At 39.5% G+C, this 19,629-nt stretch overlaps 1 protein-coding gene across 3 annotated transcripts in view; it reads right to left on the minus strand.

Annotated features, from left to right (window-relative positions):
• The window catches only part of tanc1b (tetratricopeptide repeat, ankyrin repeat and coiled-coil containing 1b), an 83,082-nt gene that overhangs the window by 29,372 nt on the left and 34,081 nt on the right, over nt 1-19,629 (minus strand). For all 3 annotated transcript variants that reach the window (XM_012874040.3, XM_012874041.3, XM_021322324.2), the window contains 5 exons: nt 12,509-12,631; nt 8,583-8,864; nt 8,269-8,423; nt 3,148-3,379; nt 2,612-2,778 (listed from right to left, as the gene is read on the minus strand). In XM_012874040.3, coding sequence (XP_012729494.2) covers nt 2,612-2,778; nt 3,148-3,379; nt 8,269-8,423; nt 8,583-8,864; nt 12,509-12,631 — 959 coding nt within the window. The remainder of the gene's footprint in view (nt 1-2,611; nt 2,779-3,147; nt 3,380-8,268; nt 8,424-8,582; nt 8,865-12,508; nt 12,632-19,629) is intronic.

The following is a 19,629-nucleotide window of genomic DNA, read 5'->3' on the forward strand; positions in this document are numbered from 1 at the left end:
GCAAGAAAACAAAGATCCCCCAGCCTGAGCTCACCTTCATCACAAGAACGTTTTTGTTTGTTTTTTTTAAAACACAAAGTGCAGTCCACTGAATCATGACGAGCATTCTGATGCTGAAAATACAAATGATCAGCGTCTCCGCACAGCGATTAACCACAGTGGGTGAGCTGTGCCAACAACAGAAATTCAAACGCTTTGCAGCATAAAATAAATAAATGACCAGACTGCATTGGCAGCGTATGCTGATGGACAGCAGTCGATATCTGGCTTCTGCTTAAGCATTAATAACCCCTATTCTGGATGTCAGTCGGCTACCGCGTTATTATTCCAGACTCAATCAGCTGTCGCTTGGCTCATCAGGCACGTCAAAGCTTCAGCTGCCGCCATGGCGACCTCCACGCGGCCCGAGAAGAAGCTTTACAGCTGTTTAACCGGGGGGGTCATCGAGCCAGGAAGCCCAAAGGCCCACACTTCTCTTTCCTGTCATGCAGACTTGAGTTCTTGGTCACTGTCTGCCAATTCTTCCTGGAAACGCTGGCCCCTCTTGACAGGATGTCTCGCATTTGTTAAAGTCTATAGAGCATCTCCAGAAGTGACAGCTGATCAAAATTGAAATTTGCATATCTAGAGAGAGAAGGTTTTTGCCCGTCCATCTTAGTGAAATGGCTTAAGAACACATCCGACTCGTTGGCGCTCATCTGTAAATATACATTTTCCAGCCTTGAAAAAATATACATTTTCCAGCCTTGAATTGAAAACCTCACAGGTTTTCAATTCAATTGGGGTCTGAACATTGAAGAGATCAGAGCATGAACATGTTTTAAATCTAAATTATTCTATTGTGGCTCTGCCTTTATATAAGGAAGATGGCCTGCTGAAACATGAACCTCTGTCTCTGTCCGAAATCTTTTTTTTCCCCCTTGTATTACACTGAGTTTCCCTCCATCCATCTTCACATGAACACAAAAGAAAGTTGGAAAAAAAGCATTCCCACAGCACGATACTACCACCACTGTGTTTCAGTACAGGTTGGTCATGTATAGAGTTAGATTTCCAACAAACATGACGTTCTGCATTTAGGTCAAAGAAAATTAGGATGCGCACTTCTGGTATTTATGTATTAGGTTAGCTTCAGTTAGCTTTGGTGCTAGCCATTCATCATAGCTCCGCTGCTCTCACCATATACTTTGAAAATGGTTGAGAGGCACAAGAAATCAATAGCTGTACAAGTTTATGAGAAGAAGAGGAAGGTGTTAGAAGAAAGAAGTAAGACCAGAGTGGCTTTGGGAGATTTTTTTCACGCTGTCCGCCTGAGGAGCAGAAGAGCAGGTAATACGGTCTTGTGCATGTGCAGTTATTCTGAAAGGGACGTGGGCGTTTTCTGACCTACATTTCTGGAAAAATCGTCCACTTTCCTTCTAAGCTTCACTTGGTTCAAGTTGTGTAAAAAGAGCACTTTTTGCTCTTTGATTATTAATCTGTTAATCAAAAAAATAGTACACTTATTAAACAATTAGCAAACTAATAGTTGCAGTCCTAGTTATATGGTCTGTTTTGCCAAACAGGGATAGGTAGACTGTACAGACAAGATGATAGATATACACTTAAATTATTAAGTTACCATGTTGACAGCATAAATTCATTTTTTTTTTTTTACACGTTTCCGCCATTTACAATGTGTTTAAAATGATTATTTTGTAGTTCAAAACACTTGTTTATTGAGGTATGTTAAATTATGAATAGTATCTCCTTTTAGATCAATCGATTAAACACATTGTACAAAACAACAAAAAACAAAAATTATCTATATATTAATTGATAATTCATAACCAAAAATGTATAAAACTCCAAACAGGACTTCCTTTGGGTTTTATCAACAAAGGGGTCCTCTGTCAACAGATTCTCCCACCTGAGCTGCTGTTCTAAGCGGCTCCTCAAAAGTTACCACATTCTTCTAGGATGGATCTCTGACTAATCCTTTTCTTATCCGGTATGTCAGTTTATCAGGTCTGCCACGTCTTGATAGGCTTGCAAACAGGCCACAGTCTTTCCACTTTAGGCCGATCGATTGAATAGCGTTCAGAGAGATATTTAAAGCCTGCAATGTCGTTTTATAACCTTTATAACCACACTTTAAGCCTCCCAGCGATGTTAACTCTGACCTGTCTGCCACATTCCTTGGTTTTCATGCACCTGGCTTTTCATTAATGTTCTCCAATAAAACTCTGAGGCCTAAACAGAACAGCTCTATTTATACCAGAAATAAATCTATCACAGGCTGATTTTATGGATGGATACAGTAGCATCCGGAAAGTTGCAATGGGCTTTAATTAGGGTTATAAGAGTAAAAGTTATGCTTTGTCTCTTAGATTCTAATATGCAAAAACATCCTGAAACCTTTGTGTTTTCCTTCTACTTTACAATTATGCACTAGGTTGTGTTGCTCTATCATATAAATACAAGTTATTGTTTGCAACATGAGAACATTTTGACATAGAAAGAATACATTTACAAGTCACTTCACGGCAATGAATGTGTTCGACTTTAAAAAGTAATGCAAATAAGAGTGTAAAAGCTCCCCCTGAGGTCCCTTACATATCAGCCACCTTACCATTAAGTTAACCCGGACAGTGACCACCAGCTTCAGCCAGGGTGGAAACTTAGGAATGATCTTAGTGATGAAAGAAGCGACGGTGTCTCCATAGTCGGGCTTATGAAACTCTGCTTCATTAAGTCCATCTATCAAGATTATATGGTCCTCCTCTGAAATTTTCTTCTCTGAAAACAGACACACATATAAAAAAAAAAAAAACAATGAGTGGGAGAAAGCAACTCAGAACAGTAATATTTCAACTAAACTACCCAGCTAAGAGAGCTTTATGATACTGCAGTGGCATTTAACACCTAAATATTTATCAGTTCTTCCAGTAAATGGTGGAAGCTATGTATTGATGCTTTAAATGCATCAATACAGAAACTGATTATACATTTATGGAATATCTTTCTACCATAATCAGGCTTCAAATACAGAAACAATGGAAAACCAGAGAACAAAAATATATAAAGCCACAAATAAACAGGCAAACAAAAAAGACCAAAAGCCTTGAATGCAGACAGTGTTGTTTTGTTTCTTTGTTTGTTTTTTACCATTACGAAGGTTGGCCAGTGGTTCCAGGACCCCTCTTCGGAAAGCAGCCATGGGGTCTTGGACGCAGGAGCGCAGACTGAGCATGCTCTGGAGGTGCGGCTCCTTCAGGAGCAGCTCTCGGTAAGCGGTGAGCTGATGGGCTCTGCACAGCAAGGCTGCGATACTGTGTACAAACTCTGGCACCAAGCAGGTGTAGGTGTTGTCGGCCTGGCAGTAATGATACGCAACCACCTGGAAAAAGAAGGAGGAGGAGGAGGCAAATGCAGAATTTATCTAACAACTGAGGAACTTCAACACTTTTTAGTGTTCAGTAGAAGTTTCCATAAAGCTACACAGAATCCCCTTAACTGAGACAAAGAGAAAATAAACTATTTATATAAAAACAGATTAAAAAAATTTAATTAGTGTGAACTACTAAAAGCAGGCTTTATACCAGAGCAACGATTCTGCATTTCTGAAAGGAAGTCTGATTCAGCAGGTAAAATGGGAGACAAGTGAGAAGAGAAAAAAGGAGAAATGTCCTTTTTAATGTGAATTTGGACTAATTACAGTCCAACCTGTAGGAAAGGACCCACTTCCAGAGGAAGCAGGAAGAGGAGAAGCAGATGACCTCTTCCTTTCACTGGCTCTGCTGTTTGATACCCTTTAACCCGCAAGAGGAGGTCTTGACACAATCTCCAGAAGTTACACTAAATTCAGAGGTGACTGATAACAGCGTATGTCTTACAGGGTAATGAAAACAGAAGCTCAAAATGTACAAAAGAAATTAAATGTGATTTATAATCACAATGGCAGCGGCAATGTCTGCAAAGTACAACAAGCGATGCTCAAGGTTTCTGCCGCCGTCATTATGTGGGCCGAAATCTAAAATATTTGGCACACGCTGTTGAAAAATACAACCTTGGTTTAAAGAATGCAGTGCGTGAAGCCTAAATATTTGGCCATCATTGTTATTTCAGTCTCCAGCGCCTTTCAAAAGGACTCATACTTCCATCTTAGAGAAAAATGGTTTTTATTACGTTTTATGAGGGGGTAGCATTTTATTGAAAAATTAAAGAAAAATAATATATGGTTTTTAATGATTTTCTGAAATTACAATTTGGAAAGAGCTGTATTCAGCACTCCATGGTCAATACTTTCTGGAACCATAGTTTAATGAAACTTCAGATGCAAGTCTTTTAGGTCATATCTTTAGCATCTAGAGACAATTTTTGCATACTAGCAAAATCTGTGAGATAGGATTGAGAATGTAAGAATATTTCTGTTCAAGTTTTGTCATAACTGTTTTTTTTTTTTATTGGGTTTGGGCCTGGACTTTTGACTAGGACACAAACACAAATAAGCTTTGATCCAAACCGTTTCTATTTAGGTCAGAGTGATTGTCCTGCCGGAGGGTGAACCTTCGCCACTGTCTTGAGTCTTTTTTTCAGCATCAAACACGATTCCTAAAAATGACAGCCCTGTATTTGGACCAGCTTCTCAATCACTGCTGAAGAAAAACGATGCAGCCACCACCAGGTACCATCATGGTGAAATCTGCAGCGACCATTGTACCCTCCTGATTTGATTTTATTTTTCTTAACACTTTGCAGCTATGCATGTTGGTCTGCGACAGAAAATCCAAATAAAATATATTGGAGTTTGTAGTTATAATGTGACAATATGAAAAAGGTGAGTTAAAAGTGGAAGCTATTAGTTAAATAAACAAGTCAAGCCTTTTGTTTTTCTTTCTTTAAACTAGGGGACCAGGGACTGAAACGTAAATAAATAGGAAAAATATGTGGGCAGCGTTCCAAGTGAAAAGGTACATAAATTGTGCTATCCAAAAGAAACGGGTCTGAGTTTTGGTTGCTTATCCTGCATGAACTGTACCACTAGCCAAAGAGCAGACTGTGGAAAACACTTTGGAGTAAAGACTTTACAGCAGAGCAACAGGGTAAAGATGAAAAAGGATGAATGGATACAATAAAGCAACCTGTGCTTTGAATCAGCAAATACTTCACTAACGTATACGAGTCATGCAGACCGCTGCATCAATAAACACTAAAACGAGCTGATGCAACACTGCAGTAAACCCTCAGCAGTTAATCTAAACGAACAACTATAAGTTGATGTTGAGAAATAACATCTGAAAGAGTATTCAAAGCAAAAAAAAGGAGAAGAAATAAAGCCTGTGATGCACCAAAACATGTAATAGCCCCAGAGCGCAGATATGAGACCGCTTTTAAACCAGTGATTAAAAAGAACTGGCTGAATTTGACAGAAGCTGCTCAGCGTTGCATCAGTGTTCACACATCACAGGAACAGAGCCCCAGAGAGAGCGCCGATTGGAAACACTTTACACATTAATTGGCTCAAGAGATGTTTTTTGGGCTTCACAGACGTTTAGTATCTCAGTGCCTAAATAGTTAGCAATGTAGTGCATGAACCTGTCCCAAAGGCAAGAGAGAGCTGCATAATATCAACGTGTGAGAGTCCAAAAGGCGCCCGCAACAGGGCGTGTGTTCAGTCCCAAACACGCGTACCAGCATACAAAGAACAGCATTAGACAAATTACAAAGCAAGATCAATGAGGGAGGTCGAGTTCAGAAAATAAATCCCATCACATATGACCTCGCAGTCTGCTATCAACAGTGCTAATCAAACTGAGTGAATAACAGTGTGACTTGTATTCTCCCCTGTTAGGTCTATAAGAACTGATGGAAGCACAGAACCGTGTTTCCAGCCACATTCGGTACGTTTTAAAATCAGCTGCATCGATACAGCTTACCTGGATGTCCAGGCATGCAGTGGCATCTTTTAAACTGCACATAATAAAATGCAAGTAAGAGAGCAAAAATGCAACAGAGCAGATGTGGAATAAAAGGGAAGCATTCTACCTGTGTGCAGTTAAAATATCTTTATCCACAATTTAAATTTGACATTACAACATAGGAAATGTGTCAGGAAGGCTACGTTCGCACTGCAAGTCTTGATGCTCGACTCGGATTTTTACTGAAATCTGATTTTTTTTTAGGTGGCCATTCATATTACTATTAAATGCAGCCGCCATCAGACTGCTGCCTGAATGGTTCAATACCACAAAGCGACTCGCATGCACAGATAAGAACAGGAAACGTCACAGAGCAGCGCACTGTTTGCAGAGGTAATGGTGAATGTAATTGTTTCTAGAAGTGCAATAAAGTTTTGGTAAAAAAGAAATCTTGAAAAAGAAAAAAAACGCGGATACTGGCTTGCGTCTTTCCTTGTTATTATTAGAAAGTTGTTGAGCACACATCATAGCAACACAAAAGGTAAGAAGAAAGCAGCACAGCTATTAACAATGGTCTTCTATGGAGCGCTAACTCCTACTACTGTGTGTGGATGTATAGTGAGAGACGGGAGAGTAACGTGAAAGACGTGACTATTCAGACAGCAGATGCTTTGAAAAAAAAAAATCTGATACGTATCCGAATTAGTACCACATATGGAATTGGCACAGATTTTTTGGGGGGGGGTGAAAAGATAGGAATTGGGGGCGTTCACGCTAGCGTGAACAAGACACATATGGGTCGCAAATGGGCAAAAAGATGGGATTTGGGTTGCATTTCCCTGCAGTGTGAACGTAGCCAAAGTCAACTGGTGACCGTATTTAATTGATTCTCAGCTTTACTGGTCCTAATCGGGTACAAACTGGTTGGAAACTGAGAAATCTGATAAGTGAATCCACCACACTAAGCACTGCCAGGCTGTTCTGAGAACACTCTTCAGTGTGGATGCTAGTGCCGAGTAAAAACTCGAAGTTAGTAACTTTTCAGCAGCAACAGGGAGTTGAAAAATTAAATTGGAGGAAGAGATGAAAAAAAGACATTTAAAAGGAAGCAATTTGTCCTACATAGAGCGAAGACAGAAGTCTGGCTATTTCATCTGTAAGACAGAGCAAATTTGTCTGCAGATGACAGGAAGACTGAACGGAGAACACTCCGTTTTATCCTATGAGCTTTCAACCGCTCTATATTAAAGGGGACATATCAGGCTTTTCAGTTCTTCCTTTTCACAATTAAATCATTTAGCGGCGGTCTACTTTTAGTGGAACTGCAATGCTTTGGTTTGAATACGTTGTCAATTTACCCCCCCCCCCCCCAACGTTAAAAAATATATATACAGCACTTGGAGAGACTACATTAAAATCTTCTCCCCTCCTAGAGACTCCAAGTACACAACAAAATGTATTTAAGGGTTCAAGACATTGATTTTGCATGATATGTCTTCTTTAATTAAAAATCCTGCACATGGAAAGCTGACAACCCTTTGGAAACCTCAGAGACAAGGTAAAAAGTCTACAATCTCTAAGAAATACACAGAGACTGTTGCTTATTGTTACTAATACTAACCCCTAAAATAATTCGCTAAAGGTAATTTGAAATAGAAATAACTTAATCATTATGTCTTTGTTTCAAAAAGCAGCCAAACTCTCACCCATGGTGAGACAGTGCCACTGCTCTGATTACTGTTCACAGCAGGACAGAAATATTCTGAATGCTGTTCCTTTATTATAGTTGATACGAAGCAGTCGAAACTGGCTGAAATTGGCATTGAAAGGTCAAAGCTTTGCAAAACCTGAATCTGAAATTGGTCACACAGTTCTGCTCGGTACATATCTTATAAAAGATGTGCAGAAATGAGGTCTTTACCCAGTGACATTTTCATCTTTACCTAACATTAGGTTTAGTAAAAGAGCAGATCTAAAGCACTCCTCGTCAAATGTAAAGGATTCAGCCAGCTGCAGATGAGCATTTAAAGGCAAAAACCCACAAAACGCCCCATCTTAACCCCATTTCTTTAATTAGTACAGACAAACAAAGCTCTCTCGCCAAAGCTTTACTTCTACACAGCAGAACAATGTCATTTCATCTACACACTCTCAAGACGTAGTAAAACGTCTACATTTAGGCCTTAAAACCACTGCATGCATGCAGGCCACTTTATTTCTGTCTTAGGAGAAAATGTGCAGCTGGAGAAAAGTGTTGCTCATACCACAAAAAAAAACTTTTGGAGTAATTGTCTTTCTAAGGTGGCCTTACAGTGCATCTATGGAAAAAAAAAATGTATTTCCCCCTAGAGTTTAAGTTTTTAGCTACCTTTGAAGCCAGACGTTTGACAGCCTCCTCCCGGCGCCGTTGCATCTCAGGAGTTCCTGGACAGCTGTTGCTACTAATTGTGTTGGTGGCACTGGATGGCGGAGTGGGCTGTGGGGGCTGGCTGAGGGGAAGCTCTGTGCCTTGTCCCACATTACCTAAAAGGAAATAAATCAACCTTTTATGGAATACACACGGTTGGGTTAAACCAGATTTTTTTTTTTTTTTGGATACACTGTATGAAAAGAGAAATAATCTTTCATGCATTGAGGGTCACACTCTGCAAGCTCACGTCCAAAGAAAAAAAACTGCTTTACTTTTAGGGGAGGCACTGGGGCTGTTAGAGGCGATCTGCCGCATGCGTCCTCCGTGACAGCTCAGCGCTACTAGCCGGGAGATGATGGCCGTCTTCCCGTACCCCACGCTGCCCACCACCACAACGCCGTGGTTTTCATTGGACTCGCTGCCCTTCAGGATGTCTTCCAGCTGCTGAAAGAGCCAGTCCCGGCCGACGAACACAGAGTCCGTAGTGATGCTGGGTACCTCAAACAGCAGGGGCTTGAGCATGATGTCTGACGGCTTGTAGGGTGCGAAGCGTCCTAAAAGGGAACGGGAAAAAAAGAGCCAAATACATCAGAATCTTATTTGTGGCATTAGTTATTAAAATTTGCAGCAATAGTAGGAAGTGATCCCTTTGGCTGGCCCGACGTTAGACTGGTACCAAACAGAGATATCCCAAGAAATGCAACAGCGACTAAAAGTAACTGATATTACACTTGACTGACCCCGATCGGTTAAATAATAATTATGATGATGATGATGAAGGAGAAAAAAAAACTCTTGTTGAAAAAAAAATATATTGTGATTCAGCGTACTTCAGCATCTTGATGTAAAAATAATAGTGAGCCATAATCTGTGTAGCAGATATGCTGTAATTCTGATTAGTTGTCATTGAGACAGTTGCATAAAAAACAAAGCCATTTCTATTTAAAATTTATTATAAAAGTTTTAGAAAGACTGGAGTTCAGAAATAAGCCATAAATATGATTCTTGGATGTCTATCGCTCAATATTACATAGCATAAAAATGAAGCTATACTTAATGAAATACAAAAATAAAGTAAAACATTCTGTGGCAATCTCTTTTTTTTTTTTTTTTGTAGAAAACACTTTTTGACAGGAAATATCTCAGCTTCCAGCTTCTTTTAACTGGCTCTCTGTAAAACCCAAAGTAGCGCCTTTGAAGCTATTTTGTTGAATCAGCTTCCAGTCTAGGTTCAGAGAGCAGAACCCCTTTTAACCTTCCCTGAAATGCATTGATAAGTTCCTCTTTTCAGAATCCTTGTAGTTATAATTGCTTGGCTGACCCTGAAATATTCATTAGTTATGCTGGTATTAGCCCCAAGGTCCTGCAGGGTCTATGTTGATACACACTGAACACCTCTCCCCCAGTCATCGTGTACTTTTTTTAAAAAAAACTAACAAGCATCGCATGCTTATCCCCAGCTTTTAGCATTTCTAGTTCATCTCCATCAACTCCTCTTGTGGGAATCTCTAAATCTTATTTTGTCTTGTTGTATCTATCGCTCTAACTTACACAAAGGTTCTCATTTTGCAGCTGAATTCGGCCAGCGGATTGTAAAGTTCAGAAAAACACTGAGTCGACTTAAAGACTTTGGCACCTCTTAAATTCTGCAAAATCTTTTTTCTTTGTTTATGAAAGAACATCATTATTTAGCAGAATATGACTTGAAATGGATTGAATTAACTATATATTTCTTTATTAAAAATTGATCTGACTGTTTCGTAAAGGGACTTGAGACTTTTGCTGTGAATCTGCCGTTGATAAATAAATGAACTGAACAGAACTGACTTAAATCACAGCTTCTGCATTAGCTTCATTTTCACTGAGATGTGAACATGTAAACATCAAATGAAAGCTTTGAGCTTCCTCTGTTTTTATCAAATATTCATTTTGAAGTGTTTCTAAGGGACTCTAATGAAGACTTACAACAAGAAAGACAAAGTTAGCTAAAGAAAAAATGCCTGGTTTTATATGTCAAACATATCGAAACAGACTGCGAACCTTAACCTACCTCTGCTTTTGTTTCTGCATCCAGACTTTTTATTATTGAGATCCTCTAACCTGAACTTTGGTCATTTTTTGTAAAAATGCTGCTTATATGCAGCTCGGGCTGAATGCTGCTGCATTCAATTGACTATTTTTATCAATGTGCGGGAAAGTATTCAAATATACTGTGTACTACCCTGTGCTTTAGCAGGAAGTATCCTAACATTTTAATGCTTCTGACAATAGGTGCAGTATTAAGAAATCATCCAATTGAAATGATTATTTTTTAAACCTTTGATGTTTTGTCACCTCACAGCCAAATTCTTAGGAATAAGTATGATTTTATGTGATAGAAAAAGTGAAATTAAGGGAAAGGATTCATAAAAAAAGCTGTGTTGATAGGAACACATCCTACCCTGATACGCGATATATAAAATCCTGTGCAATCAATTGCTCTTAGAAGTCAAATAACTAGTAAACAGGGCTCCCCACTGTGTAATATCATTTCAGTATAGCTGGGGTGTGAAGGACTCAGAAGTTTGTTACAGAATATTGCAGAACAAACAGCATCATGAGGACCAGACAGTAAGAGATAAAGTTGAAGATAATTTTAAAAAACAATATTCAAGGCTTTCAAATCTCAGGCAGCATTTTCCATCCATCATCCAGAAATGTAGACTATCTTCCAACTGCAGATCTACCAAGACATGGTTTTCCATCTAAACTGAGAAGTCTGACAATTAGGTCATTAATCAGAAAAGGAGCCAAGTGGCTCATAATAAATCTGGAGGAGCAGCAGAGCTCAGGTGAGAGAACAACTATTAATCGTGTCCTCCAAAGATCTGTCCTTAATAAAAAACAGACAAGAAGAATGCCATTATTAAAAGGAATTCATACGACATCCAGTTCTCAGCTTCCCACAGGCCATGTTAGGAACACTAAAATGTGAAAGAACACACTCTGGTCAGACTGACTAACGCCTTATGTGGCACAAAACTAACACCGCATATAACCATGAACACACCACCCAAAGGGGGAAAAGACAGTAGAGGCAGCATCATCCTGTAGGTATGCTTTTTTCACACCAGTTGATGGCAAGATGGCTGGATCCAAATACAGAGCAATCCTGGAGGAATCGCTGAGACTTTAAACTGGGGTGGAGCTTTACTATCCAGCAACAATATTGCCCAAAAACGAAAGCTATTTCCAAGAGCAAAACTGAGGAATATTCGACTTTAAGTATGTGGTAAGATTCAAAAATGACTGTTTGACAATGCTCTTGATTCACTCTAGCCTTGAGCTATTGTGCAAAAAACGTAGGTAGAGCATACTTTTCCTTTCACCTAATCATGCACTACTTTGTGGATGTAATGACTGTAGCCTTAACCTACATGGCTAGAATGCAAAAGGAAGGAAAACTGTTCGTTTATTGAACTTTTATTGACCTTTTTTTTTCTATCGCACCACACATCTATCAATTGATATTTATTGTTATTGAATCATCGTCTGGCCCTAATTTGTGGCTGTAACTTGACAAAAAAAAATTAAATACAAAAGTGAGGTAAACTTTTCTGCAAAGCACTGCAAATTATTAAACTACCTTGGAAATTTCGTGCCGTTAACAATTACCTAACATGATAAATATGGCAAAGCTGTAACCTAAGAAATTTAAATGGTCAACAAAATCTGGATATCAAATAAACACAATACTTTACATCCGCCGTATGTGCAGTAGGGCTGGACGAAATGGTAAAAAGTATATCGCTTAAATAGAAATCATATTGATCAATATCGATCATTTTTAATAAATTCAAAACATATTTTAAGGGCAGCCCTGGCCATTTTATGCTGTTGCTTACTGACCGATTTTTAGATCCAGGACATGAATGAATTCAAACTCAACCCTTTATTCAACCAACTTTTTACCAAAACTGCAAGTATTTAAAAGAGAAAAAAAGAATGTCTGCGTTTGTTCCTAGGTCTGCGTTTGTGATTGGTTGGGAGGATGTAATGACTGTAAAATTAACCTACATGACTAAAATGCAAAAGGAAGGAAAACTGTTATTCTTTTAAACTTTTTTTTTCTATCATATATCAGATCGATCGATGTACATTGTTCTTGAATTATCGTCCAGCTCTAATGTGCAGCATTGATGCTTAAAGGCACAGTCACCTTTAGTGTCCTGCGGTGGCCTCCCTCCTGTGTTGTGCCAAGGCAGGCGAATGGATGTCCGCAGGGGCGTGTTGCGCTGCTCATCGAGGAAGCTCAGGTCCTCTAGCTTTGTGGAGCTGGTTGCTTTAAAAAGAAACACGGGTACAAAAAACAGACAGTGAACCACAGTCTCATGCATCAGGGAGACTTTTTTTTTCTATCAAAAAACAAACAAAAAAAAAACACAAAATGTGAGATGGAAACCGCCAGTGTTTGGAGATTTTGTTGCACGCAGGCTGTACGTCTCAGAAGATGAGCGATGGTGATCCACGCCAGTGTGCTTTGACATTTCCTAGCGGGGCTATGTGTGAGCACCAGTGTGCTGCAGCTGAAAGGATAGCAGTATCCTAGAGTTGAGACAGATGTGCTCTGGTTTTCTTTGATTTCCTTTGACAGCTATAGCAGTAAGACGTCTGTCCCGTCAGACACGTCAGCTGGCCGGTAAAGAGAGGACAGATTACCTTTATTTCCCTTCTGAAACATGCATCACATACTGAGTCAGTTCTGGCAGCCTAAAGAAGGGTTTTTATCCCACTGTGAGTTTATTCTTATGCTCAAAAAAAGATATTAATTGGCAACAATTTGGTGAGAAGATACCGATCATATAAACACTATACTGTGAAGAAGCATAAATCATTGGTTGGTGAAGGTTTGACCTTTCATCTTTAAGCATGTTAAAAAAAAAGCAGTTTGCAAACTGGATGTTGAGCTCTATCCAGATTTCACTCGAGTCAGAGTTGAGGTTTCACAGCAGGAGACGCTTTCCACCCCCAAAAAGCCTTCAGATTAACTTCTGGGTGAGTCAGTGTGATTGCGCAGCAATTTAGCAGCAGGTTTGAAGCATGAGATATGCTCCGCTAATTTATTAAAGATGTGCAACAGTGCAACGAGGTCTCTCTTCCAATTGCAACTCATTTTTCAATCCCAACATCACCACGCTCTATTCTCGTTTGGCCTTGCAGAAGAGCAGAATCAAAGCCTCAGCTATCTTGTTTATCTGCTTCAGATGGGAGAGACCGTCACAAACACTCATCTGCTCCTCTTCACTCACTCTCTCCCGCACCGAGTCGCCAGCTCGCTCTCTGGAATGCCCCACTAATTAAAACACGTCTGCCTGAAACTGTGACCGAAATAAAAGAAGGCCCCAGAGTTGCTTTTATTGCAGCAGACTGTGTTCCTGGACAACTACTCTGGGCACAGACCAATTTTCAGCAAATTAAATAAAAACTGCAACAGACCAAAACGGACACGGAAAGAACAAAATAGTCAGCGTAAGGCGCTTCCATGGCGAAAAACCTGCACAAATTCGACTATGAAGCTACAGCTGCTCACACCCAGCAGCAGAGACGGGAAGCACAGCAGGAGTTCTGCAAGACTCCTCCAAAGCATGGAAATACCTGGACAGCCGTGCAAGCGGGAAAGCTGGATGCAGACCCTTGGCGAAAGTTTTTAGAAAACACCCACATAAGATGAGCTCTACGAGGATACAAAAGCAATTCCTCTTGCTTCTTCCTCAAATGCAGAGCCACAGGCAGCACACGGGCTGGCTATCCTCTTTCTGGTGCTCAGTCAGTCGCAGCACCCACAACTTTAGGCACTTGCTAAATGAATGCCATGCTTGCCAAAAGATTATCACCCTCCCTGCCTCCCTTGTGCTTTTAACACACGAGTTCTGCACATAATTTCTGTCCATGTGCCCTCTGAAATTTGCATTTGCAAACCACCTTTGATAGGGAAGCAGCAGAGTTGGGAACAAATGGGAGAATTAAATGAAACTACAAGGTCAACCAGGAGATTTAGTCTATGGAAGATGAGCAATTTTATTATTTGGCTTTGGTTTTATCATTATTAAATAAACCATCCTCATCTATGAAATAAATCCAAACAGGTCTCTTCAAGCAAATGGATAAAAATTAAATTGGAAACTCAAAAATCCAAACCTTGGCAACACCGCTGTCCTGTTTGAAAGTTTTGTATGCATAAGTGAAGTCTTAAAATGAAGTGAGAGGAAGTACAGAGCTGTACAAGGTTATTTTACAGTAAACTATTTTCTACAATGTGTCGACAACTCAATCAGGCTGCAAGAGAGCAAATGAGAGCGAGAGTTTAAGCAGATAACAAGAAGGCTACATGGAGTACAGAGAATATGTAACTTTACATTCTTAGTGCAACTTATTTCATATTGGATTTGTAAATGCTGGCAGCATTTGGTCTACATTTTCTAGAATATACAATGAGACTGTTTTTTTTTAGGTGTTAGCTGAACTAGCAAGGGATATATAATGTCAGGTAAGAAAATATATATATTGTCTTTGTTTTAAAATATTTATAAACCCCCTGTTTTATTACCACTCCTGCCTCAAGCGGCAGTGAGATTTCACCTCTGCCTCTAATGTAGATGATGTCCAGTCATAAGAAAAGGCTATAAGAAATATGTTCCATGCTGTTTTTACATATTTTTTACATTGGAGTTCTTAAACAGAAATCTGAATTTGATCAAATGGAGTCAAAGCTTGAGAAAATATCAGAAATCATCCATAACATTCTGATCAGTAAATCTCTAAACAGAACAATGAACTTTAATTGAGGTTTCCGATATAAAAAAAGAACAATGTTTTATACAGACAACCCGTTATCCCCGTCTGAAATACTCCATGCTACACATATATTCCTCACTTTCCCTTTTTATCAAGTCCTATTTGGTTTTATCTACAGCTTACTTAAAGTTAAGCCATTGCTTTAAATGAAGATCAAATCCACCTCTGAATCCGGTTCTTTCCCTCACTGTCTGCGTTTCTTCCTATTCATCCACGACTCTGCTCATTTAACAAAAAAAAGAAAAAAAAATCCCATTTGATGCCTTGAAGTTTGAGCTTGCGATGACTTTGAAGTTGTAAAAATGTGTCAGGCTGTATTCTGATGAAAATGTGACTCGTTTTTTCCCCCCTCAAGCTAGTTTGCACTTTAAAACCTTCAGTGCCATGTTCTCCGTGGCAGAACAGAGAACGGGACAGAAACACCTTTGCTGTAAACTACTGCACCTCTCAATTTCTCAACCCATATTCCCTTTCCTTCTCACCACCGCATCCACTGCAAAGATGTGACCAAGAGGATCTTGTTAAAAAAAAAAAAAAAAATAGCCTTCCTGTCTAATTCTGCTGATTCTCTCCGAAGGCCAATTCTAAATATTTGTTCACTTTTACACAGACAAAGATCAGAGCGCCAGCTGTGATAAAGCTGAAGGCAATATGAGCTAATTATTACTATCATAATTATCCCAGCCTAATCCTCTAAATATAATTTTATAAAGCTCACAGAGTATAAACAGTGGCAGAGAGAAGTCTGTCGGTGTCTCCTACCTATTCCGTAGAGGCATTTACGGCAAGTTAACTTCATTTAGTGATGAAACTTTTGTTCTTGTGTAAACAGCATTGGTATAAAAATTCTGGGTGTCCAGCTCTGATCCCACATATAGGAGCAGGGTCCTGAACAAGGCAGTTCATCTCCATAAACCTGTTGTTGGTGTACAGTCAGCGATTTAACCCTCAGTCTGCAGGATGTGCTGCCACTTTTGGTGCATCCAATGTTTTAAAAACCAAGGCTACTGTATTATAGGCTGGCTAGAATCAAAATGTTTTTGTTTTCCACTTTTTACAGTAATGTTCAGAATGAAAGAGAGACTGTCTTGGCTGCTGGGGCTCCCCGTCTCTGTCTCTCATATGACATTTGCAGAGTAAAATGGCGCTCACATATCCTTTTTCTTGAAATTATGAGAAGTCATAATATTACAAGAATAAAGTCACATAATTGTTTTCACAAATCATTTTAAAATCCTTATACTAATAATAATTTGATGATGGTGTGTTTAAAAGATTTTATATGTTCTTAAGGGACTGCACTTTGTTGTAGGAGTTCTCATAAAATTATGTCCAAACGGCGGTCGCCAGTCCCTGGCGCTGTTATTTCGGGGGTCGCAGGCTGAAAAGTTTGGGAGCCCCTGATCTAAGGCACTGATTGTACCACTCATAGGATTGCATTAGAACACTGTACTGTCTATTCTTATGCGGCAGTTTAGTGTTGGTGGCAAAAAAAAAAATAAATCTTGAAAATTTTTCTATCAAGAAACAAAGATACCAACAGATAATGTTAATTTTTCATGTGATCCTTTGCCTATGTCAAATGGCTATATGGTGTAACACTCCATATAGCCTGGTGCAAACTGCAAGAGTAAATATACACAAGAATGAAGAGTTACAATCTTTTGGTGGGTGCATAAGAAATACGGTTGCTCATTTTGGTGCAATACAATTATTATTGAATAAATATATGTTGATAAAGGTTTGATAGATACAAGGACATAATGAATTCTGCATCTATATTCAGTCTGCAAACAGAAGGGAATAAATTTTGTGTTCTTTTGCCAGGATCCAAATTTGTTGAGTTGCAGGTAGAGGTAGACTGGTCGCACTAACTAGCCTAGATAGTGCGACCAGCACAACTGATTGTCGGCCGTTAACAATCAATTGGAATCGTGTTTATTCAAAACAAGTGATAAAAAAAGGTATAATTATTCACAAATAATCAGGAAAAACATGAATCTTTGTGAAAGGAAATGGGGCCTATGAAAACAGATTTTTCCACTACATAATTGTAAACAGTGGGTAGTTGTCAATCAAACTCAGCCCTGTTGGCTCTGAGAATATATCCCATCCACTACTATTTCAAGACTGGCCATTTATCAAGTGCCAATCCTACAGACGGGGGTGCCGCGGAGAGTGGTTAGCAAACTCAGAAAGGATTGATCCCTGAAAGAGTTTTTCTTTTGCTCCTGCTGTGACACGGAGGCATCAAAAACAACTATGAAAGTGTCCGTTTTTGAAGATGCCTCTGTGACCTTTCCAAAATGTGCCGCAGGATATGAATGGCTTATCTGTTTGCATTTGACTTGCGAACTAAACAGATCAGGGTCTACATAAAGCCGTGGCCGGATGTGAATTCCATGGCTCCCCGGAGACATCACAAACACTGATGATATGCGGTCTTTAAACAGAGAGACAAAGAGCAAACAAAAACAGCAAAAAATGACAAGCGCTCCCAGCACACCAGATGAAGTTAAATTGTCTTCCTGCTCCACTGAAACAGACAGGCGCCGGCATATATTTGATTTAAAAATCTATTATTTTTTTCTTTACGCATCAGTGTTGCAGAAACTAGAGACTATCTTGTAATTACTGTCTGACCTCTGCAAACGCTTCTGAATCGCAAATGATGTATTCACATGAAATAGCCCAAGATGACTTCATTATGTCTTAAAAAACCGAAAGGCATCTTAATGTTACCTTGCCAGTCTCTTAGTAGAGAAATAAACCTGTCAGAAAATTTGCCCTTTCATTCTCCACAGGATTCTTTTAAAGGACACAAATTAATCTTGGATCCGTCATTTTTGATGAGGCAAGTTCAGTGAAAGAGCGCTGCCAAAGGAAGAGACAACTCAAGAATACAAACAGTGTGTGCATGCAAAAGCTCAATATAAAGGATATCAAACAGCAGAATCAAGAAAACACCCAATCCCTGCTAAAGCAAACACACCGTAGACGTATCTCAGACTCCACACCTGAGCAACTAATCACAAGGAGCAGAACATACAACTTAAAAACCGTGAAACTCCCGCTGCCAAAAGCCATATGGTCCTTCAATTTAGGATAAACTTGTCTGCTTCCTGACACATTTAACTAGAATGCAACCATGGAGAAGAGTCTCAGATGGGGAATTAAATTTATTTAAGCAAAGTCCTTGCTATATGCAGGGTTTAACAACTGGGATTAAAAACTGACCCAAGTGAACGTCTTGAAGAGAAAGCATGGGCAAGCCTCAATATCATGTCAAACAAATGTTTGTCCAAGATAAACACACTGTAAGCACAGACAGTAAAATATATGATTAAAACACGGAGGTGGAGGGTTGATGGTCCGGGAATCTGTTGCAGCCATAATAGCTAAAATGTTGTCACATTGTTTTGTATGGTTTAGTCTTAATGTAACGTCAGAGAAAAGGCCAGAGTGATTGGAGTTGTCTGTAGCTGCATGAAGCTTGAGTAACGTAGCTCTCCCCCTCCCCCACCTGTTTCTATATACTGCTGGCCATATTGCTAAAAGAAGGCTAATTAGGTTTCTGTTGCTTCCAAAAAGGATCAATCTTGCTGTTTGGAAATATTACCGGACACAAAAAAAAAATAAAAAATTTTTGGTATTACCCCATTACCCCTACTAAGGCATGATATTTTTTTATTTTTTGGAGATTTTTTCGTGTCTCTAGTTGGTCGCTTTTTAGCACAGTAGGCTGGCAGGAATGGGGGTGGAAGAGGGGGAGAGACATGCGTCAAAGGGCCGCGGGTCGGAGTCGAACCCAAGTCGACCGTGTCGAAGACTAAGGCCTCCGTACATGGGTCGCACTACCCACTGCGCCACCAGCGCACCGTAAGGCATGATTTAAGTGGCATACGAAGATATTGTTGCTTGTCTATTTTAAATAAAAGCAAGTGGATGATGCTATTTATGTGGATGTGCAAAGGAAAACCAGGCAACGTTCAATCAGGGGTATAACAACACGAGGCCCTTTGACATGTTCGACCATGAACATCTCTGTAAAACAAAGTGCATTAAAATTAAACGTAAAAGTTGTAAATTGGACAGCGGAAATGTGAATCATCAAAGAGGACAATTGCTGCATGTTTGAATCAAGGTGTTTCAGGTTCCCAGTCAAAGTCAATACCTTTAAAGCAAAGCAAATGCTGAGGTGGGCTTTTAAAGAAAGATAAAAACAAAATCCTTCACTTATGAAGAATTGTTACACAAAGTGGGTTCTCCCCAAAAATGGCAGATTTAGAGGGCCACACTTGCTTCCTACTTTAGCTGAATGTGGGCCAAGAAGCTGCTGAAGTGGTGGCTGCAAAAATGTTTCTACAAACTGCACCTACTTTTTAACTTGGTTCTTCTGGCATGTATTTAAATTGCTTATCTCCACTTTTTAGTCAGCTAATTTCAACTTAAACTGTCTTGATATGTAGGATAACTTTGTACCAA

This window comes from Fundulus heteroclitus, chromosome 7 (assembly GCF_011125445.2).
Source record: "Fundulus heteroclitus isolate FHET01 chromosome 7, MU-UCD_Fhet_4.1, whole genome shotgun sequence".
Classification (NCBI taxonomy): Eukaryota; Metazoa; Chordata; class Actinopteri; order Cyprinodontiformes; family Fundulidae; genus Fundulus; species Fundulus heteroclitus.